At 35.8% G+C, this 22794-nt stretch overlaps 1 protein-coding gene across 4 annotated transcripts in view; it reads left to right on the forward strand.

Moving 5' to 3' along the window:
- The window catches only part of PTPRZ1 (protein tyrosine phosphatase receptor type Z1), a 177584-nt gene that overhangs the window by 130993 nt on the left and 23797 nt on the right, over positions 1–22794 (forward strand). For 2 of the 4 annotated variants that reach the window (XM_008514428.2, XM_008514429.2), the window contains exons 12-15: positions 1680–2679; positions 10093–10237; positions 17960–18051; positions 20750–20835. In XM_008514428.2, the coding sequence (XP_008512650.1) occupies positions 1680–2679; positions 10093–10237; positions 17960–18051; positions 20750–20835 (1323 nt within the window). Of the gene's footprint in view, positions 1–1679; positions 5272–10092; positions 10238–17959; positions 18052–20749; positions 20836–22794 lie in introns of all 4 variants that reach the window. The other 2 variants (XM_008514426.2, XM_008514427.2) reach the window with 1 other exon arrangement.

Consider the following 22794-nt stretch of genomic DNA (forward strand, 5'->3'; position numbering starts at 1 on the left):
ATCTGCTGAGAATGACGGGAGAGGATAGGAAAATGGAGTTTTGGATGGAGCAGGAAAAAAGTTTGAAAGAGCCTTGGTAGAGGGTAAGCATATGGAGTGATATCAGAAAAAGCAAATATTCATTCACATTTGCAAAAATGCAGAAGAGTTCAGAAACTCCATATTGCTAAGCTTAACACTGGTCCTCAGCGGAACTCATCAGATTATAAAACAAATGTTTGTGAGAACTTCTAAGGAAAGAGGTTATATCTGGCACCAACAAATTTTCACCAAGAGCAAGTCAGTGCAAGCTATTCTTGTTTTCTTTCGTGTGAAGTTTTTGGGCTTGTAAATTAGGAGAATATTTTATTCAAGAAATTATTTGGCAGAATCTCTTGGATTGTCCTTGTGAACAAGGTATCAAGCAGAATGCAAAATTTCATGAAGAAATTCTGACCACTAGTGAGGAAATTTGTCTAGGGAATCTAAGAGAATATCCATTTTTAACGTCAATACAATCCAGATCATTAAAGCTAACTTATTTCTCAGGGTTGTTACATATGCCTCAAGAAATACTTAAAACCAACCAAATAATTAACCTCTGGGTAATGAGGCGGTCATTAAGCTTGAAAGCTTGTGTTTCATACAATGCAGCTTTTCATGTATGTGAGACACATAGCCCTGAGTACACATAGTTTAAAATTCAGGTTCTTTCTGCTATATTGGTCAGGTTCCACGGACCAATTGGTACTCAGTCACCTTTTCTTCTTTTAAGGGATGTGGCCTTAAAAGATGTAATAAATGACAATGCTAACAAACTGACAAAATCATGACTCGTGTGGACTAAAAATGTCATATCTTGATACCTTTGGCAATTTAGCTTTCTAAACATATGATTGGACATATTATAAAATGCACAGTTAAAAAAAAAACAGAAAGCATGGGTCTTAGTTGACCTCTAGCCAGAGAGCTCCTGGAAAACGCTACAGTGACTAAGTGTTTGTGAGAGACTGGGTCATCTGAATGGTGTTTCTCAGAGAAAAACAAAATTAAATAACTAGTACTAGAAGTATATTTTTGACAAGTTGTCTTTAAAATGTCTGCCTAAGACTTAAGTGCAACGTATTTAAAACAAAATGGAAAACAAAAACAAAGTCTCTTCCTGTTCTAAATCTTCCTCTTATGATGGCTTGAAATCCTCTTGATTTATTCTGAATATATACAGTGAAATATTCTGAATATACAACTTCTTTGGTCTTTGAAATAAATCGTTTCATTGCCATTCCATATTACAAGAAGCTAATTGCTATGTAACTTGCTGCCAGATGAACTAAACAGAAACAGAAAAACAAGAAAATAAATAGCATGCTAAATACCACTCTCAATATATAAATACAACCACAATATATCTTCCTTTCAAAGCTGCAGTATCTATTAATTTAATTGCTTTCTTCCATGGCATTAAAATAAAGGCAGCCATAAATAGGATGTTTTCGTTAAGTTTATTTACTCTCCCTAGAGGGTGAATGATCAAGGTTATAGGATAGAGGCCTGGCTTCTATGGGATGGTGCTTTATGAGAAGAAATTCCCAAGATCCCACATGTGAAGATTAACAGTATAATGCAGTATATAAGATATTATTGACTTTGTTTTTCTCTTATTTCCTTATGTTCCATTAAATCTTGTTTGCTTTTCAAAGGAGGAAGAAGAGGGAAAAGGCATTGAAGAAGGCACTATTGTGAATCCTGGTAGAGACAGTGCCACAAACCAAATAAGGAGAAAGGAACCCCAGATTCCTACCACAACAAACTACAATCGCGTAGGGACCAAATACAATGAGGCCAAGACTAACCGATCCCCAACAGGAGGAAGCGAATTTTCTGGAAAGGGTGATATTTCCAACACATCTTTAGATCCCACTTCCCAACCAGTCACGGAACTAGCCCCAGGAAAAGACGTTTCTTTGACTTCACAGACTGTGACCGAACCACCACCTCACACTCTGGAAGGCACGTCAGTCTCTTTAAATGACGGCTTTAAAACTGTTCTCAGATTTCCACAGATGAACTTATCTGGGACTGTGGAATCTTTAAAAACAGTTTCTATAACGGAATCTCAAGAGGTGTCTACTGATATCAGTGAGGAAGAGAGTTTATTGACCGATTTCAAGCTCGATAGGGGAGCTGATGATTCTTCAGGCTCCAGTCCTGCAACTTCCGCTATGCCATTTGTCTCTGAGAACATATCCCGCGGGTATGTGTTTTCTTCAGAAAACCCAGAGGCAATCACGTATGATGTTATTATACCAGAATCTCCGAGAAATGCTTCAGAAGATTCACCCTCCTCAGGTTTGGAAGAATCTCTAAAGGATCCTTCCGTTGATGGAAATGTGTGGTTTCCTAGCACTACAGATATGACAACACAGCCTGATGTTGGATCAGGTAGAGAGAGCTTTCTCCAGACAAATTACACCGGAACACGTATTGATGAAGCTGAGAAGACAACTGAGTCCTCCTCTCCAGACCCACTGGTGTCACAGGGTCCCTCAGCCACAGAGATGGAAATGCCACATTATTCTACCTTTGCCTACTTCCCAACGGAGGTAACACCTCATGCTTTTACTCCATCCTCCGGACAACACGATTCGGTCCCCACTGTCAAGGTGGTACACTCGCAGACAACTCAACCAGTATACAATGGTGAGACACCTCTTCAACCTTCCTACAGTAGTGAAGTCTTTCCTCTAGTCACCCCTTTGTTGCTTGACAATGAGATCCTCAACACTACCCCTGCTGCTTCAAGTAGTGATTCGGCCTTGCATGCTACGCCTGTATTTCCCAGTGTTGATGTGTCATTTGAATCCATCCTGTCTTCCTATGATGGTGCACCTTTGCTCCCATTTTCCTCTGCTTCCTTCAGTAGTGAATTGTCTCGCCATCTGTATACAGTTTCTCAAATCCTTCCACAAGTTACTTCAGCTATTGAGAGTGATAAGGTCTCCCTGCATGCTTCTCTGCCAGTGGCTGGGGGTGATTTGCTATTAGAACCCAGCCTTGCTCAATATTCTGACGTGGTGTCACATCAGATCACTACTCATGCCGCTTCAGAGACATTGGAATTTGGTGGTAGTGAATCTGGTGTCCTTTATAAAACGCTTATGTTTTCTCAAGTTGAACCATCCAGCAGTGATGTCATGATGCATGCACGTTCTTCAGGGCCCGAACCTTCTTATGCTTTATCTAATAATGAGGTCTCCCAACACCTCTTCACTGTTTCTCACAGTTCTGCAATACCTGTGCATGATTCTGTTGGTGTATCTCATCAGGGTTCCTTATTTAGCAGTCCTAGCCACATACCGATGCCTAAGTCTTCGTTAATAACCCCAACCGCATCCTTGCTGCAGCCTACTCATGGCCTCTCTGGTGATGGGGAGTGGTCTGGAGTCTCCTCTGATAGTGAATTTCTTTTACCTGACACAGATGGTCTGACAGCCCTTAACTTTTCTTCACCTGTTTCTGTAGCTGAATTTACATATACAACATCTGTGTTTGGTGATGATAATAAGCCGCTTTCTAAAAGTGACATAATATATGGAAATGAGACTGAACTGCAAATTTCTTCTTTCAGTGAGATGGTTTACCATTCTGAAAGCACAGTCGTGCCTGACCTGTATGAAAGTGTAAATAAGTTGAATTCATCTTTACAAGAATCCCCTGTTTCCAGTTCTAGCATAAGGGGCATACTTCCAGGGTCTCTTGCTTATACGGCCACTAAGGGTTTTGATCATGATATTAGTCAAGTTCCAGAAAATAACTTTTCAGTTCAACCTACACATGTATCTCAAGCAGTTGGTGACACTTTGCTTAAACCTGTGCTTAGTGCAAACTCAGAACCAGCATCCTCTGACCCTGCTTCTAGTGAAATGTTCTCTCCTTCAACGCAGCTCTTATTTTATGAGCCCTCAGCTTCTTTTAATACTGAAGTATTGCTGCCACCTTCCTTTCAGGCTTCTGATGTTGACACATTGCTTAAAACTGCTCTTCCAGCTGTGCCTAGCGATCCAATATTGGTTGAAACCCCCAAGGTTGATCAAATTAGTTCTACAATATTGCATCTCATGGCATCAAATTCTGCTTCAAGTGAAAACACGCTGCACTCTACATCTGTACCAGTTTTTGATGTATCACCTACTTCTAATATGCACGCTGCTTCACTTCAAGGCTTAACCATTTCTTATGCAAGTGAGAAATATTTTGAACCAGTTTTGCTTAAAAGCGAAAGTTCTCAGCAAGTGGTACCTTCATTGTACAGTGATGATGAGATGTTCCAAACTGCCGATTTGGAGATTAACCATGCCTTTCCCCCAAAAGGAAGGCATGCTTTTGCTACTCCTGTTTTATCGATTGATGTACCATCAAATACACTTATTAATAAGCTTATATATTCTGATGAACTTTTCACCTCCACCAAGGGTTCTATCACTGATGAGGTATTTGCTGGTATTCCAACAGTTGTTTCTGATACACTTGTAACTGCTGATCGTTCTGTTCCTTTAGGAAATGTATATGTTTCCATTACAGCTGTTTCTCCCAACAGAGGTGATTCTGTAACCACAACCAAGTTGCTGTTTCCTTCTAAAACAACTTCTGAGCTGATTCAAAGTGCCAGATCTGATGCTGATTTAGTGGGTGGTGGTGACGATGGTGATATTGATGATTATGATGATGATGATTATGTTGACAGAGCTAGAGATGGCTTATCCATAAATAAGTGTATGTCATGCTCCTCCTATAGAGAACCACAGGAAAAGGTAATAAATGATTCAGACACACAGGGAAACAGTCTTGTGGATCAGAATAACCCAATCTCTTATTCACTCTCTGAGAATTCTGAAGAAGAAAATAAAGTCACAGATGTAATATCAGCCAGTCAAACTGATATGGACAGAAGTCCTAGTAAATCACCACCAACAAATGCCCTACCCCAAAAGCGCAAATATGGAAAACAGGAAAATGACGTTGAGACTGGTAATGCCCTGCTTCCTTTCACCCCGGAATCTAAAGCATGGGCAGTGCTTACAAGTGATGAAGAGAGTGGATCAGGGCAAGGTGCCTCAGATAGCTTTAATGATAATGAGACTTCCACAGATTTCACTTTTCCAGATGCTAATGAAAGAGATGTTGATGGGGTACTGGAAGCAGGTGACTCAGAAATAAATCCTGGATCCCCACAGTCCTCAACACCGATTCTTACTAGCGGACACTCAGACGTGTTCAACATTTCAGAGGCAGGTTAGTTATGCATCCAAGGGATAGATTGAGCTGTGGTGGTCTCTTCCTCAAAAATTAGAAGAATGATGGAAAGAGAAATTTGGTAAAATGACACATCATTTTTTTTTGATCAAGACATTCAACAAATCAATTTTCAGTTTTTGAAGTATGATTTTATTCATTATTTCAAATGAATACTTGACACATTTTGGTTCTTAATTCTCTACAAAATAGATAAAGTGATTTTTGCTTATTGTCAGTTTTTCTTATTCTACAAGATGCCTATTCCATGTGGGAGCAATTATGTGTGCATAATATAATTTTAGTATACTGTTTTTTAAATGATAGATTGGAGTGTGCTGTTTTTATATGGTTTTAATTTTTGTGTTTACTCATGTTCTAAAATAGGTTGTAAACTAATTCTATTGAATTATAAGCTCTGATAGTAATACGATATAAGCACCTCAATCTGACCCACCCCATGGAAAGGGATTAGGTAATTGTCACATCCACCTCAGCTTGGAGAGCTTTAAAAAATTCCTATTGTTGGGGGCTGGCCCCGTGGCCGAGTGGTTAAGTTCGCGCGCTCCGCTGCAGGCGGCCCAGTGTTTCGTTGGTTCGAATCCTGGGCGCGGACATGACACTGCTCATCAAACCACGTTGAGGCAGCGTCCCACATACCACAACTAGAAGGACCCACAACGAAGAATATACAACTATGTACCGGGGGGCTTTGGGGAGAAAAAGGAAAAAATAAAATCTTTAAAAAAAAAAAAAAAAAAAAAAAAAAAAAAAAAAATTCCTATTGTTAAGTTTTGAGAGTTAATGGTAAGATTTTTTTTTTTGTTTCTAATTTTTAAAAATTGTCTTTGTTTGATTAGCTTAACATTGCCTAAAGAGGGCAGTGTGAACTAACAAAATACATTTTACTTTGTACTTGGCTGTTATACACCTTTCTAAGAAGTTAAATAATGGGCATTAATATGCATAGTACGTATAGGTATTGTATGACAAGATGTAAAACACTAGAACATTTTCAGTAGAAATGCATTTCATTTGTTAACGTATTTTATGCAAATTAGCTTGTTGGCCAGATGTTCTTAGAGCAGATTATTTGCAGCATATATAATACAGATGTTTGCTTTAAATACCAATGGGGAAAAAAGGGAAATTCAATACCATTAAGCATATGAAATACTAGATAGTTTCATTGAAATCATAAGAATTTTATAATTTGCTTTTATTAAATTTTAAGGCATTTTTTAAGTTCACAATGAAAATATTTAAATCTCAGCAGTAGATCAGAAATAACGTCTTGCACTCTTGTTGCATAAAAGTGGTTACTTATAATCCAAAACATGCATACCAGTCTCATTAGGATAATTTTCCTCTTTGTTATTTCCATCCCCTGAATTAGTTGTATATTTTCTTTCAGTGTATCAGTAATTAAAAGTTCGTACATTTTGATAGAGAAGTTTTTCCACATTCTGACTTGATACCTATTTAACATTGCATTCCAGTTTAAACACTTAAACTCTGATATGTGAGAATGAGTAATGAATCCATAGGTCACTGCATTCATTAGTGTTGCTATATATATGAATTATCTGGCTTCAATTACAGTGCTTGTTTTTTAAATTTTTATTAGATTTATTTTAAAGGAAAATACCAGCAATCTATCCATTTTCTATCTTACTAGGTAGTGACATTATCAATATGTTTTTGCTAGCTTATGCTGTAATGGAAAGACTATATATATTGTAAAATACCAAACCTAGAATTATTGACTAACACTTAGCAATTTCTCTTCAATGCACTAATTAAATTTATTTAATTATTAAGACTATGTTCTCCCACTGATGAGGAGAAAATAATCGGAATATAACATCCAACATCATCAAGTAACATAATTAATGAAGTTAATTAATGAAATAAGATCAAACAACATTAAGGAAAAATTCTTGCCTGTTTTTAAAACTATGTCTATAAAAAATCGTATGTAGTCTGTCTTATCCAATAATTGAATATGCTTCTTTATCAAATGCAATAAACTTATTCTGAAAATTATAATTTTACAATGTAGTCCTAGAATGTAGAATAATTTATAGGATGTAGTCCTCAAAATAATATAGATAAGGCAGTTATTAGTATCTGCAATTTATGAATGCATAAACCGAGATCTAAAGGTACTAGATGACATGATCCAGGTCACATAGGCAGTTAATGCAAAACTGAGACTGGAAATATGTCTTACTAGTGTCTGTCTCTTAGAGACTATGCTTTCATGGTTGAGGACAGTGAAACATATATAATGCCAAATTTGAAATACCAATATTATACCGTTTTATTCTCAAAAGTTATTTTAAAATATTAATCTTAGTTATTTATTTCCTAATAACCTATTAGTAGATTCTTGTCGTATCGTTTAGGTAACTCATATACACTACTGAGCCATATCAAAATAGACATTTTAGTCTCAACTAATAAATATAAAAATCAATACAATTAGTATTCCTTATCATAGAATAAAAAGCAACCAGTTGATTGTACTTTCATGTGGTATTCCATCTTGTATAAAATATCTAGGTTTCATAATATGTAATTACCATGGATTTATCATTCTAACTCCTCAATTAAAGATTTTATTTTAAAATCAGACCTCCCAGAGAACTTATGAGGAAATTCTATATACAAGACTCTATGTGTGCACATGTATGGATAGTGTGTGTATATAGTGTGTTGTGATATATATGGTAATTTGCTACGTATTTTATGTTATATGTATTACATATATGTCACATATATGATCACACATATCTCATATATGTGTGTACATGCATATATATAAATAAGATATGTGTGTATCTATATATATACCTATATACATATTGCTGTGAATATTTGTGGTCATTGAAGACCTGTGTATTTATATAAGCTCATTTTGTATATAAATTAATGTAGACCATTGTTTCTCAGATTTTAATGTGGATCAGAATCACCTGGAGGTCTTGGTAAAACACAGATTGCTGGGCCTTCCTCACAGAGTTTGTGATTCAGAAGATTTGGGGTGGTTGAGGTGGAGCCCAAAATTTTCATATTTGACAAGTTTCAGGTGATGCTCATGCGGCTATTCTGGGGACCACACTTCAGGAATGACTGATACAGATAATAGTGTTAACCTCCATTCATAAATTACTAGGTGCCAGGGACTTTGCTAAACAGATATTCCAGTTATTACCTACAGACTTTCCATTCAGGTAACAATGTTACAGTAGAAAAAAATGTGAAAACAATCGTGTATAAAACAAGATGTTTTCCTAAATTTTGTAAAGGAATTTTCAGTGCATTCTCTATCAAATTGTGTAGACTTCTAAGTGAGCCTCACCACAATACGTAATTACCAGAGCATATGATTAACATAATGGAAAGTGAAGCCTGAGCTCCTCTCACAAGAATATTAACTATAGCTCAGGGATCAGTTGATTTACAGCTTTGAATTCCACTTTTTTCTAGCAAATGCATCCATAATTAGAACAAGCATCTTGTGAAATTTGGGTGTCATTTATACTCCTTTGATACATTTCCTAGATGAGTGGATTAAATTCTTGCCCCTTTCTGCATCATGTCTCCTGACAGAAGGAAGCTATCATTTTAAATCTTAATTTCCCTGCAGTTAGATATATTTCAATGCTATGTTTATAAATTTGTTACTCTCAAATTTATTCTTAAATATTTTGAATTAAATTTATTCCCTTTGTCTTGTATCACTAATAGTAAGATACTTCATATAAAAGCACCAATGTGTCTGGTGTGAAGGGAGCAATGCAGACACTAATGGGAAAGTTAAATTTAATTCTCCCAGAAATTCTACAAGTAGACAGGATATGGCCTCTTACTTTGAGGCAGTGTTGGATATTGTGGTAAAACAGTTCTGATGTTCAATCATCATGGTTTTCCAATGCACACACCTCACAACAGAAGGGAAGGATTGTGACTGGCCACTGCACTGGTACCCTGATGTTCTGAAACTCTTTTTAACAACTTGGAAGGATAGTTCCTGTTGCAGTGATTTGCAAAGTGCTACAACAATGATGTATCCATTTGGTCACACAAATAGTCATTGCCATCTCTTAAAATTAACCCAAGGACAGAATTTAGACTTTTTGTAATTTATACTTGCATATTTGGAAAGAATTTCTTAGATCTATGTATTCCTTTAATCCACATGCAATAGTATTTTTATTTTTGATAGAGTAAAACAGTTGATAAGAAGGGGATTTTAAAAAAACTTTTTAAAACCAACCTAAATTAAAATTTGAAATAGTTTGCTGGATTGAAGCTGTCCTAATGTAAGGGTTATCCTAAAATTCTCTCTTCATTAAATTACGAATTCCTCCTAATTATTTACCTAATTGCAGGATTAAAACTAATTCCATTAAAATTAATTTTGGAAAAATCAAGATTATATACAGTGATTCAGTAAGTGGCATTCTTTTTCCTGATTATTTTACTTAAAAGCTAGGTAGTTTTCTTACTGTAACATTTCCATTTTCCTTTTAACAAGCTTTTCAAGGCAGTATGATGCTCACTTTTTGCCATGGCACCCCTACCCGGCTGCCAGTCTCTGTGTGGATATTATCGTTCTTCAGCTCTGACAGCCTGCCTTACATTTTAAACTTTATTTTACTTAAATTGGCTTAAAATTATAGACAGTTTTTGCATCCTAGAGTTGAAATTTTAAAGGTAAGCAACAACAATGAAGGTTAAAATTATTCGGTTGAAAATTGTTGTGACTTTTCCTTAAGCTTAAATATCAACTCTCTCAATTCTTTCCGACTACAGAGGCCAGTAATAGTAGCCATGAATCTCGTATTGGTCTAGCTGAGGGGCTGGAATCCGAGAAGAAGGCGGTTGTACCCCTTGTGATCGTGTCAGCCCTGACTTTTATCTGTCTAGTGGTTCTTGTGGGTATTCTCATCTACTGGAGGTAAGTTGAGTGTTAATTTCGGAAATGTATTTCATAAAGCTCAGATTTTGCCCTTTTTTGATCTGAAAGTTCTTCAAAGCATTTTCAAAATTCCTTCCACTTGAGAGCTACCGTTAATTTATACAGGTAACTATAAAAAAGGGGAATTCGTGAATCCAAAGACATAATAATAAAAGATTTGATTGTTCTTCATACTTCAATCAAACAAAGGGAAAATGGAGGAGCTTTGGGTTGGGTTCAGTTAATATTTAACACAGTATTTTGACAGTTGTACTTTCATATTAATTTAATTAACATTCAAACATTATCATAGCATTTAACATAAATTTAGACTTCTCAGCTTAAATGCTCCAGCTATTATAATTTCAAAAGGTATTATTTAGGAAAACATAATTTTTGATAGAGTAAATGTTGGTTTTCTATAACATTGGATTTTGTACAAGATGTGTTATCAATTGCATACTAACAACAAAAAAAGTGATACATGAAGGTAAACATCAAGCAATTAAAATATGAATATAATTGGAAAATAAAGTTAATGACTATATTAAGATGCATGGGATTTTAAAATTCATTATAAGTGACCTTGAGGGTGAAGTATAACTTCACTCTCATCTATAATCTATTAAAACCTTTAAAGGAAGAGGAAAATCGCACTCATAAGCTTCACATCCTATAGCAAGCAGAACACACAGCAAATGAGGAAGTTTACTGGGGACACAGTGTAAATCAGTGTAACTGTTGTAACTACGTCTGTTGGAAAACAAGCTCTTTATGATGATATAAGGAGTCATCTGTAAACTAAGAAAGGGCATAACTTAGCACTTATATTTTTGTTTTAGAAGAGAATTTTGTTCAGAAGATCTATAATTAATTCCTTTTTGCTTAGTAACATCTTTCTATGTGTTCATATCACTGTTCTTTATGTGTTATCCCAAAATATGTTCTCTCAGTTTGTTAAAGAGTAATTGCTGGAGCCACCCCGTGGCCTAGTGGTTAAGTTCAATGCACTCCACTTCAACAGCCCAGGTTTGTAGGTTTGGATCTCGGGTGCACACCTACACCACTCATCAGCCATCCTGTGGCAGTGACCCACATATAAAATGGAGGAAGACTGGCATAGATGTTAGGTCAGGGCTGATCTTCCTCAAGCGAAAAAAAAGAAGAATGGCAACAGATGTTAGCTCAGGGCTCATCTTCCTCAGCAAAAAATAAATAAATGAATAAATAATTACTGTGTTTATTCACAGTTTTCACTCTGTTAACTACTGTGGGAAAATATAAAACAAAGAATGAATGAACAAACAAGTGAATGAGAATCACTGCTTATTGAGAAGAAAGAATTTTCCGTGAAAAATTTATAAAATGTTACACAAGAGCAAATGTATGGCAGCTGAAATCTCTGATGCCAAAAGTGGTCAGAGAACAAAGGATCTTGATAGGCCAGAATGGACAGGGTAAACGTAAAATGTAGGGCTTGAGATGGATAGGATTCAGGAAGTGGAGATAAAGGAGAAGGGCCTTCCAGGCAGGGACACAGCTGGTGGGAGGACAGGGAAGCAGGAGTCAGCTGGGTGTGTCTGAGTCAGTGAGGCCTGGCACGTGGAGTTGCATGTGGTTGGACGTTGGTTGCCTAAGGTAGAATGTTTTCATGACCAACTGTGTTTCATATCTTACTTCCTTTATAGAACAGAGTAGACTGTGGAGTATGGAGAACAGATCATGCTTTTGTTATCCTACATGAGTTAGGAGATTTTTTTGTCCAGAACATGATGAAAACAAAGCTGCTTTCTTAACTAATACTTATAATTGCCAATGACTCTTGTTACAGAAGATTCCAGGCTCAGCAGAGTACTGTGAATACAGTACATACTCCATAAATGTTTGCTCAATAAGAATTCATATAGCTTTTCTCCCTGTTCCCCAGTGGGCTTGTTGGACAAACTTCTTACCAACATTGATATCATGTTTGTTCAGATTACTGGTTTATATCTAATCAGATTTTCCCTGCCAACCCAGTTTTTTGAAGCTACTTGGAATTGAGGTTAAACAAATTTAAAATAATATGGAAAATAGGACCAAATTCTGTTTCACAGTAAATAGTCTTCGAATAAAGTTCTAATGAAGATGTCAGATGGTTTACACTTAGAAGATTGAAATAATTACGAGTTTTTTAATCTCCATTTCTTAATATTTCAAGTTTATTTTCTGTAAATTTGCAAATCAGTGTCTTATTTGATATTTCATGGAAAATTAAAATCTGGAATGATTTTTATCTTCTATTAATAATGGGTCATCCCATTTGTATTATGTGAAGAAAAACTATAAAATTACAAGTTGAAAAATATTAATTTGACCTTCACCAATAAGATGTTTCTCGTTTCCTCACAAATAACACTTTACATATCTTGAATACAGAGTGCATTAGTTTAAAATCTGAACACTCGATGGTTTTATGTATCTATTTTATATCTAACTATCAAATGTTTTGATAAAATTTGTCCCTACTACTTATCCATTTCAAAATTTAACGTGTCTGTCCTACTCACATCCATTTAAAGTTAGTTCTCTTCAAAATGTAATTTTTTAGATCAATAATAGTCTGGGGTATTTAGATCAATAATACTCTAGAGTATCAATAATGCTGTATTATTTGCTGAATCACAAAATGACAGCGCATTCTTCAAGGTTTGTTGTGTGAATTGTTCAAATGCCATTGTAGACACATTTTGAAACAATATAATTTTACTAGCCAATATGGAAACATTTTAGATCTTTGTGAAATCTACAGCCTGTGGAAGGGTTTAAAAATCTAATGACATATAAAAAAGAGTCTAATAGTAAAGTGGTCCTTTTGGGTTTGTCCAAGTTTGTGTATTTAAACATTTTTATAACTTAATTTTTTAGGGAAAAAAATAATCTAAAAGTGGTATAATAAGTCCTCTCTTTTATCTAGTTTACCTAACTCAAGGTGGTCCCCTATGTTTTGTGTACACCTTGAGAGAAAGCATGTTGTAGCAAGAAGACAACAAATTAGAGGAGGTAAAATCTGGATCTCTTCTCCGTTCTGCCTGGCATTTGCTGTATGGCTTTGTGCATGTCACTTACCCACCTAGGAATTAGTTTCCTCTTGTTACCCTTTGTGGGAGGGTTTACTGGATCATCTTTAAGATTGCAGTCAGACCTTCTTTAGGGCTTTTTGATGAATGCAACACAATGAATATTGTTTCATCTTTGTGTAGGAATCTAAAAAATGGAATAATAATTACACATTTCTGGCTTTTAATTCTAAATACTGAGATGAAAATGTGTAAATTAAATAATCAGATTAACATTGATTGATAGGACCTATGTCTACAAGTTTACAACAGTCATCACTTTTTTCATCATGGCTGAGTGATAATTAGCAGGAGACAGTTATCAACACTTAGCACATAGACGTGAAGACATTCACTGCTTATACAGAACAGATGGACGATAGATACTGAATCTTGTCATACATTAAATAATATGCCTGGAAATTATTTTCCAGATGTTTTAAGGTATAATGTACACGAGCCAAATTGTAAGTTTCTAAGATGCAAAATTACTTCATTAAGGAAGATTTTCAAAAAGTTCTTTTTAAAGAAGACAAAGGGCAGATTTTTGAGAGCTTTTTTAAGAGTTAGAACCTAAAATATTCCAAAAGTGTATTCAACAAAATGACGTCAAAAGCAGTATGGAAAAAACTTTCCATAGACACAGTTGTTCTGGCTTTAGGGAGTGGGAAGAAAAGCTGTATAAATTCTCTCTTGATCTTCAGTACAAATTTGTGAGTTACTGAGTGGAGCTCCCAACCCAGAAGTGAGGCCTCCTAGTACCATACCCCTTTTATGTAGAATGTCACTTCCTAGGTAAGACTGCACGATGAAGTATACCTCAGCAATATAGAGATGCTCCACCCAGAATTTATCCTGTACTATTTTAATTTTTCCCACTTATATAAGCTTTTTGATATGATGTATAGGGTTATTTTGTTACTTAATGTAAGTAACGTTATTGGACCACTTACTTTCTAAAACCAACAAATATTTGATTATGTAGCTGAAAAGAGTAGAGTTGGTATTTACCCAGATACTACGATGAATATTAGCAACATGTTGAACTTCAACACCAATATGTTTTAATTTACTTTTTTCTATTCTATGAGATGCTACCTTCTCTCCCTTCTCTCAGATGCATCCTCTGTCTACCCATCCCCCCCCCATCTTTCTTTAGGTATATATTCCACCTCTCCCTCCCAAATTTTTTGAGATTTTAAGTTATCCCATTTGAGGCTCAAGTAGACAAAATCTTGAGTGTAGCTGAATAACTTATGGTTGGTGGGATTTACTTGCTACTGGAAATCCATCTACTCATTCAACATTTAGCACCTATTTTATCCCTGGCACTGTTTTAAGTGTTGGGTTTACATAATTCAAAAGACACGGCCCATCTTTTAAAAAAATGTAATGAGGATAGGAACAAAACAAATATATTGCAAAATAGTTACCCTAACCACCAATTAATAAAAACATTTTAAAAAATAATAGAGGGGCCAGTCTGGTGATGTAGTGGTTAAGTTCGTGCACTGTGCTTCAGTGGCCCCCCATTCACCGGTTTGGATCCCAGGCATGGACCTACACACTGTTCATCAAGCCATGCTGTGGCAGCATCCCACGTACAAAGTGGAGGAAGATTGGCACAGATGTTAGCTCAGGGCCAGTCTTCCTCACCAAAATAAATAAATAAATAAATAAAATAATAGAGAATAATGTCTAGGAAATGAAGGTCATCCTTGGATTAATTAAGCACATTTTTCAGAACACACACACACAAATGTGAGGGTGAATGGAAGTTTGTGTTTGGAGCAGCGGAAACAGAAACTGGAATGCTGGAGTCTGCTAAGGAACTCTGAGGCTATTCACAGGAAGATGCCACTGAGCTATCTTTAAGGAGGACAGTGTTTACCTGGCATATTAGTGAGTGAGGCATTTTGGTCAGAAGGAGAACCATGTTTAAAGCAAGGAGGAGGAATACTGAGTTAGGACAGAACAAGGCATATTCTTGTGATCTACAACCTGTTTGTATTATTGGACTGCAAACTTCAAGGAGAAAAGTCAAAAAAGGTGAGGACCAAGAGAGATACGGTTTAAGTACTGAAAGATCATGGGTACCATAGTCTAAAAACCTGTCAAGTACAGAACCAGAGCCAATGTGTCAAACTAATAGGAAGATAGATACTTGGCTCGATACGAAAAAGATGTCAACAGTAAGAGGCATATCACTGAAACAGGAAGGTCTTCTCCTTGGGTACCATCTGGAGGTACTTAGAAGGAGATGAGTTTTGAGTTAGTATAATAAAAAAATATCTAACAGCTCATAGGGAAATGAGCTTCTTGTCACTGAAGGTACTCAGACTGAACCTTCTTTATATGTCAGAGATGCTGTTGGAGGGATTCTCGTATCAGCTGTGATGTTGTACTAGGCTGTCCCTTGATGCATTTTACAACTTTAAGATTTGTTGAAAAATAAATAGAAACCCTTTCACCAGCTTGTGTGACTATCTTTTAGAGAAATCAAAGGGGTTTTGATGCTGTGATCTTAAAAGCAAGTATCAAAGCTGGTATTTCCATATCAGTGTGTCAGAACATGTTACATCTCTGGTTGCACAAGTACGCCAAACTTTCCCTGTAGTTTCTTCTCCAGTCTGGTTTCAATTCTACTCAGAGGTGGACTTTCAATAGGACAGTTGCTTTGTCTTGAGAGCTGTGGCCCACATCCTTCCCATTCCTCATTCCCCTGCCATACTCCTGCCACTTTCCAGGATATGAGTGTGGCTCAGGGTCCCTTTGGCACTTGATTCTGCATGCACTCATCTTCCTCCTGCACCTTCTGTTCTTTCTTGAAGACATGCTGCCCTTCTGTTGTCCTGATTATCTATAGTCTCAAAGGGTTGATTATCAAAGGCTTACACCATCACAACAGAGGGCTAGTTTTTGTTATGCACGCTATTGCTTTTGGATTTTTTTTTTTTTTGCTTGTGACATTAAGGTTATAAATAAACTATAATTTTATACTACTCATAACAGTGAATTCATTGAACAGATATTTGGGGGCACCTGCAATATGACAGCCACTGTTCTTAGCCTTGAGGACTAAGCCTGCAGTGATTAAGACAAAGTACTTAGCCTTTGTGGGGCTTGCATTCCGCTGAGGGAGGACCAACTGAAAACATGTAAGAAAAATAAACACATACATAAATAGGGTATTTCATATAGTGATATATGTGCCAAATTTATATAGTGCCACAAAGCAAGCAAAAGGGCAAAGAATAGTGACTGGGTGGGATGGGCTGGTGCTTTTAGCCAGCGTGGTCAGGGAGGGACTCTCCGAGGAAGCGGTAATTGAGCCAATGCAAAAATGATGGGAAGACGCAGGTGGCCAGGCGGAACAGCAAGAGCCAAGGCCCTGAGGTGGTACTGACAGGGCCTCTTTGAGGGAGAAAGAGAGGACCAGTGTGGGCTAGCGCCTAGTGGATGAAAGAAGGAGTTGTAGGAGATGAGACTGCTGAAGTAGGCGGAGCACCAGGTCACAGATCTTAGCTTTTACTGAAATAATTGAATTTCTTTCTAATCCAGTGGGAGGCCACTGAAGAATTTTATGCAGAGAACTGATTACTGAAAAAATATCCCAAGTTATGTGTGTCATATAGGAACAGGTGTTATGTTAAAGTTCCTTGGGATAAATATCTTGTAGCTTGAATCTTTAAAATAGAAAATGAGATTGGCATTTTCACTCAAACGGGTATTTCTATTTCAGCTTAACCACTCATGAGTAATATTTCAAATAAATTAAATGACCCACATCAAAGAGTGTCATTAGCAGTTTTAATTATCTAAATTCTTCAAATTAAGAATGGTTTGCCTTAGTTTATAGCAGGAGTTGGTCTTTGCTCTTCTCAATAGTTTGTAATGTGCTCTTACCAGATGTTACTCTTATTATTCGAATGAAAATAGGTTCAGGTGACATTGTAGGTCATAGAAGTCATTGATTCCAAATATATTCACTCTGAAGAACCTCATCGACAAGGCTAGCATCTGTTGAAAGGAGAGTCACCCCTGGTTTTGGTTCTATGCTCTTTATTTCCTCACTTTGTTCTGTCATTACCGCATTATCATACTTACAGCATAAAGCTGCCTTCTTTTTCCATCAAAATGTTACCACTGTAGAATTCCGTTTCTACATAATCATAGCTTGCTGCCTTTTGCTAGCAGCTGAGTATGCTCAAAAGGGCATGGTCACTTAAATAGTGAGTGAAAATAGCTTTGGACATGCTCTCTTTTCCACTCTGGTCCTGTCCAAGGTGGCGGGACACACTGGTATGTACCAACAGTGGAAGAGTAGCCAGAACAGTGAGATGCCCTATCTCAGCAAAGTACTCTTGGTTCCAACTACAACTTCAAATGCTGTCTCTGCTGTCTGCATGTCTGGTATCTGCTCCCTCTTCTGCATCCGGTACGCGTAAAACTGAGATAAAATTGGAGGCCATGAAATTCTTTAATACCTGTGTTTTGTAAAATAGATATAGAGTTTTGCTCATGATTTAATTCTGGAAATTTCTGTCATAATTTCAAGCAGCTCAGAAATTGTCTTATTATCCATTGTCAGCCAGTAGTATAAATTGCTTTCTTTTCTTTCCAGGAAATGCTTCCAGACTGCACACTTTTATTTAGAGGACAGTACGTCCCCTCGAGTGATATCCACGCCTCCCACACCTATCTTTCCAATTTCAGGTAATAGCTTAAAGTGTGACCATGAGTAGCTGGTAGAGGGTGAATGACAAGCACAATATTGGAAGATTTCTCCTTACTGGAGAGCTGTGCAAATGACTATAGAGTAGGTTAGTGGCAACACAAATATTTATTACATTGTGTTTTAGGCACCCAGGTTTATACTTTGTTCTCATTAATTGTGAACTTTCTTAACCATATAGATTATATGGCAAAAAAAACATACAGTTGTTCAGGTGTAATATATTAAAGAACATAAATACTTATAGCAATTAAATATCGGTTAAGAATAATACTGACTTCCAGCCATTTCAATTCCTTTAATGGAAACCTAAACAACAAAAGCAGATTAAATCAATGTGGTAAAGGTGGATAGGACAAAATAGCAAAAATAAGGAGAAAGTTTAGTTCCTTTCTGATCATCTGAGTTTATGTGCGAAGAGATTTAACTACATTAGAAAAGAAAAACTATAAACTGGTGAGGGTAGAAGAAAAAGGTGAGCACGAAGAAAGTATGGTTGACTGAAATACTTAAAGTATAAAAATGTCAAACAGTTGAATACCTGGGAAAACATCGACTATTTTTATCAGAACTTACCTGGTTAACCATATTTAAGAATAGCCATGGTTATTTTGATTAAGATACCCACTGGCCCTAGAATTCACACTATAACTAACATCACAGACACTTAATTAACATTTTAGAACATTTCAGAATGAAAAGTGGTAAGAAAAAAGGAGTTGTCTAGAAATTTGTGAGCTATGGAAGAAGTACTGGAGGATAGAGGATGTGACAAGGACAGAGGAGGCACCAAACCAGGGAAAACAACAGGAAAAATACATCTACGTGGTCATTTTACAGAAGCATTTTTTAACCTGTCTGATATCCCATATGTTAGAGGCCCAAGTTCTACGTGACGTTATCTTCTGAAAAGAAGAAAACCAGAAAAGGATAAAGAGAAACATTTTCTTTCTAATTTTCAACAGGCATAGAAATTAGAAGTATTTTGCTCTTTCTCCTCTTTTAGCACCACTCCATCTTTAACCATCCCTGTCTTAATTTCTCTTTTTCTAGTTTATATTAAAATTCTGTATGTTTTAGTACAGCACAGTTTCTCAGTAACATACTTAGAATTCTGATACTGGCAGCTCTCAGTTGTCTGTTGCATTTTGATTCCCTTCCCTTTCAAACATACTTTTTCTACATGCCCCATCAGCGTGGGTGTGCAAATTAACCATAATATTATCCAAGTCCAACATAGTTTATTATTAGCAATAAATAGAATAATCCAAAATTCGGACCTTGTCCAAGAAATCCAAAATCCCCTGTTCTGCTCTCAGTAGAACAGTGATCAAGGGCATCTCCTCATTTCACCTGCTCAACTCTCAAGATGTGTTCCTCATCACCCAAATATGCACGTTTTCATGTAAAATCAGAAAATAAAAACATGGATTAGTCTCACTTACTTGCAGACCAACTCATAGAAGAAATTGCCAAAATACATGACTGTAAAGAAAAAGTAGTCACTTTGCTTGTGAAAAAAAGGTTAGCTGTGCAGGATAAAATCAGTGGGTTTGAAGGACCTTTACCAGAAGAACTAATAATTTAGATGTGACAAATTATTTCTGTTTTCTTATCTAATTATACAAGTTACTTCTAGGCAAGATCCTTCTGTAGGTGTGAAGGTGGAATTGCACCTTTGTCTAGTGTTTCTTAAGCTTAACTGGCTAATTCAATTTTAGTATTCAGGTACACTCATCCAAGAGAGAGAACAGATGGATTCTAATTTTTTTTTAAGTCAATAAATTCTTGGTAACTGAAGCTTAAAAATATTAAATGGCCTAGATGCTGAACATCTGTTGATGTAAATAACTGTTTCTAGCGAAATGTGTTTGATGTTTCCTTGTCAGAGAAATCACTCGTGAAATTGCATACTGTGAACTAGTAATATGTTTAATCCAAGGAAGTCTTTCCAGGAAAAAGAAAAAAAAATAACAGAGCCAGTTAAAATAATTTGGCCCCTTCACAATTAATTAACAGATCCAGTGACTTTGTTTATATGGCATATTTTCTAGTTAGAATTCTTGAAATTTTACAGATTAAAAATCCCAAAGGTTTTTGACATTATCTTTAATGAATAGTCTACATATAAATGTTTTCTATTATTTATGGAGAGAAGGAAAGAATGTTTTCAAATGTAAACATCTGACTATTTAACTGTAAGACATTAAACTGCACAATTTTATAAAACTAAACTTGTACTGTATATTATGTTTAGTCCATAGTAAAATTGAAAATATATTATTTCTGCATTTTTTTTACCAGAATTTACATGCAACTCCCACTCGTGTTAAAGAAAGTTACCAGTAGAGAGCTGTAGTCCATTGATAGGAAGTGAGGCTTGGTGGTATTTACAATTTAACATTGAAAATTAATTCTTTTCTCTTTAGAGTATGAAAGGAAAAGAGATTCCTTCTCAAATCAGAATTCTAAAATGCAGATTATGATTGATAGTAAATATAGAGAAAATTGTTAATTGTTGTTTAATGTTTCATTGAATGCTGAGATTCTGTTGGGATTATAGGAATAATTAAACTTGAAGTTGTTTTGGAAGAAGGCACTTTATAAATCTTTATAAATGAGAGGCACACTCATTTCTGTTTAATTATCCTTTCCAATCTAATTTTTTTATTCACTTAGATGATGTTGGAGCAATTCCAATAAAGCACTTCCCAAAGCATGTTGCAGACTTACATGCAAGTAGTGGGTTTACTGAAGAATTTGAGGTATGATTTTAACGTCTATTTTAAATAATATGGAAAGTAGTAAATTTCAAAGATTCAGCAGGAGACTATTTCTTGAGATTGAAAGCATTGTCACTTCTAATGAGAATATTAGTTCCGTAATCACTTATGTGTTTAGGAGATGTGTTATGGTTGTCATACAACTTAGAAAATTGGTTTTCCATTTTAAAAGCCAAATTATACTAGTGGAAAAATCAAAAACATTGTTAATTCTCTCCTGTAAAATACAGAACTCAGTATTCTTTTTTTTAAATCTGAATTAGTACACTGATTCCTTTTAATTTTCTAAATTATATAAATTATACTAAACTACTAAATTTCATGCTTTTCAGCCAAAGTACATATAAACTCTTAATTGTAAGTATTACAGCAGTGTAAATGCAGAAGCATTTATAATACAAGGTATAATAAATATTATACAAGGTAAAATCCCATCTTCTCAAGAAAATATGCATTTGCAAAAAACATTTGAACTTCACAATCAGTGAAAATTTTTCAAGTAATATTCAGTAAAATACTGTTAGGAAGGGCAGAAAAATTTACTGCAAATTTGTCATGGCCCACTGAACTATCAGTTAAGCAGGTTTTTCAAAATAGGGTGCCGTAAGCTCAGAGTTAATGATAACAACTACAAAAAATTAAAGTGACCATTGTTGAGCCCTCCGTAATATGCCAGTCATTGGACTAAATGCTTCTCCATTCAACCTTCACCCAACTTTGGAAATTATTTGTATTTATTTCTGTTCATACTACTGATGAAATCAACTTCCACAGAAGTTAATTAGCAACTAATAAGTAGCAGGGCTGGAATTCAAACCTAGGTCTATGATTTTAAAACTCACGTCCTTTCCATGCCAGCAATCAACGGCTCCTCACTCCCCTCTGGCCTCTCCCCTCTAGGAAGCATCACATTGCTCCCCCTCTCCTAACCCCAAATTGCCCTCTGGACGTCCCTCTTTGAAGCACTTTGAGCTCTGATCCCTGTGAGAGGGTTTCCACCATCCTCAGTGCACCCAGCAACTACTTCCCAGGAGTCATATCAACCAAGACATATTTAGAGAAGGAAAATGCTGTAGATTAGAAAGCTTTAAGAAATCAAAAGAAATAGAAATGAAATGTGGTATGTTTTCACTAAATTAAAAATAATAGAAGCCAGTTCATTTAATCTTAACAGAAATCTAAGTCATAGCTACATTGACTGTGATGGCAGTGTGAGGTATACTTAGTCAAGTGAGGTTTCCTTACTTAGTCAAGTAAAGTGGAATATATAAAAAATTACATATTTAAACATCAAATTAATTTTTCTTACCACAATAGAGATTACTGGGTGGTGCAGTATTAACTCATAGAAACTATTAGGCATACATCAAACAAAATTGAAATTGAAAGAGAGAGAATATGTCAAGGATGGGTCTAATCTTCCAAATGTTAAAAACCATCAGGAAGGGCCAGCCCCGTAGCCTAGTGGTTAAGTTTGGCGTGCTCCACTTTGGCATCCTGGGTTCTGTTCCCAAGCGAGGGCCTACACCACTCGTTGGTGGCCATGCTGTGGCAGCAACCCACATACAAAATAGAGGAAGATTGGCACAGATGTTAGCTCAGGGCGAATCTTCCTTAGGGGGTAAAAAACCATAAGAAAAATATACAATTTATAATAAGAGTTGCTGATAGCATATGCACAAAGGCAGATTCACAGTTGTGACAACTGTAAAATCATTTTGAACATTATTAAGCAGTTCATAATAATTAAATTAATAAAATAACTTCACATTTTTACTCAAAAAGTGTTTTGTTAATTCCATTGCTTTTAACTCACAGTCTGATTCAATAAAACTTTTCATTAACTTAATAATTAGCTTAATGACTAATAATGCTATACCTTTTAAGTGGTTCATTATATTAAATTGTTTTTAAATCTAGAGTCAGAACGACTTGCTGGGA

Source organism: Equus przewalskii, chromosome 4 (genome assembly GCF_037783145.1).
Source record: "Equus przewalskii isolate Varuska chromosome 4, EquPr2, whole genome shotgun sequence".
NCBI lineage: Eukaryota > Metazoa > Chordata > Mammalia > Perissodactyla > Equidae > Equus > Equus przewalskii.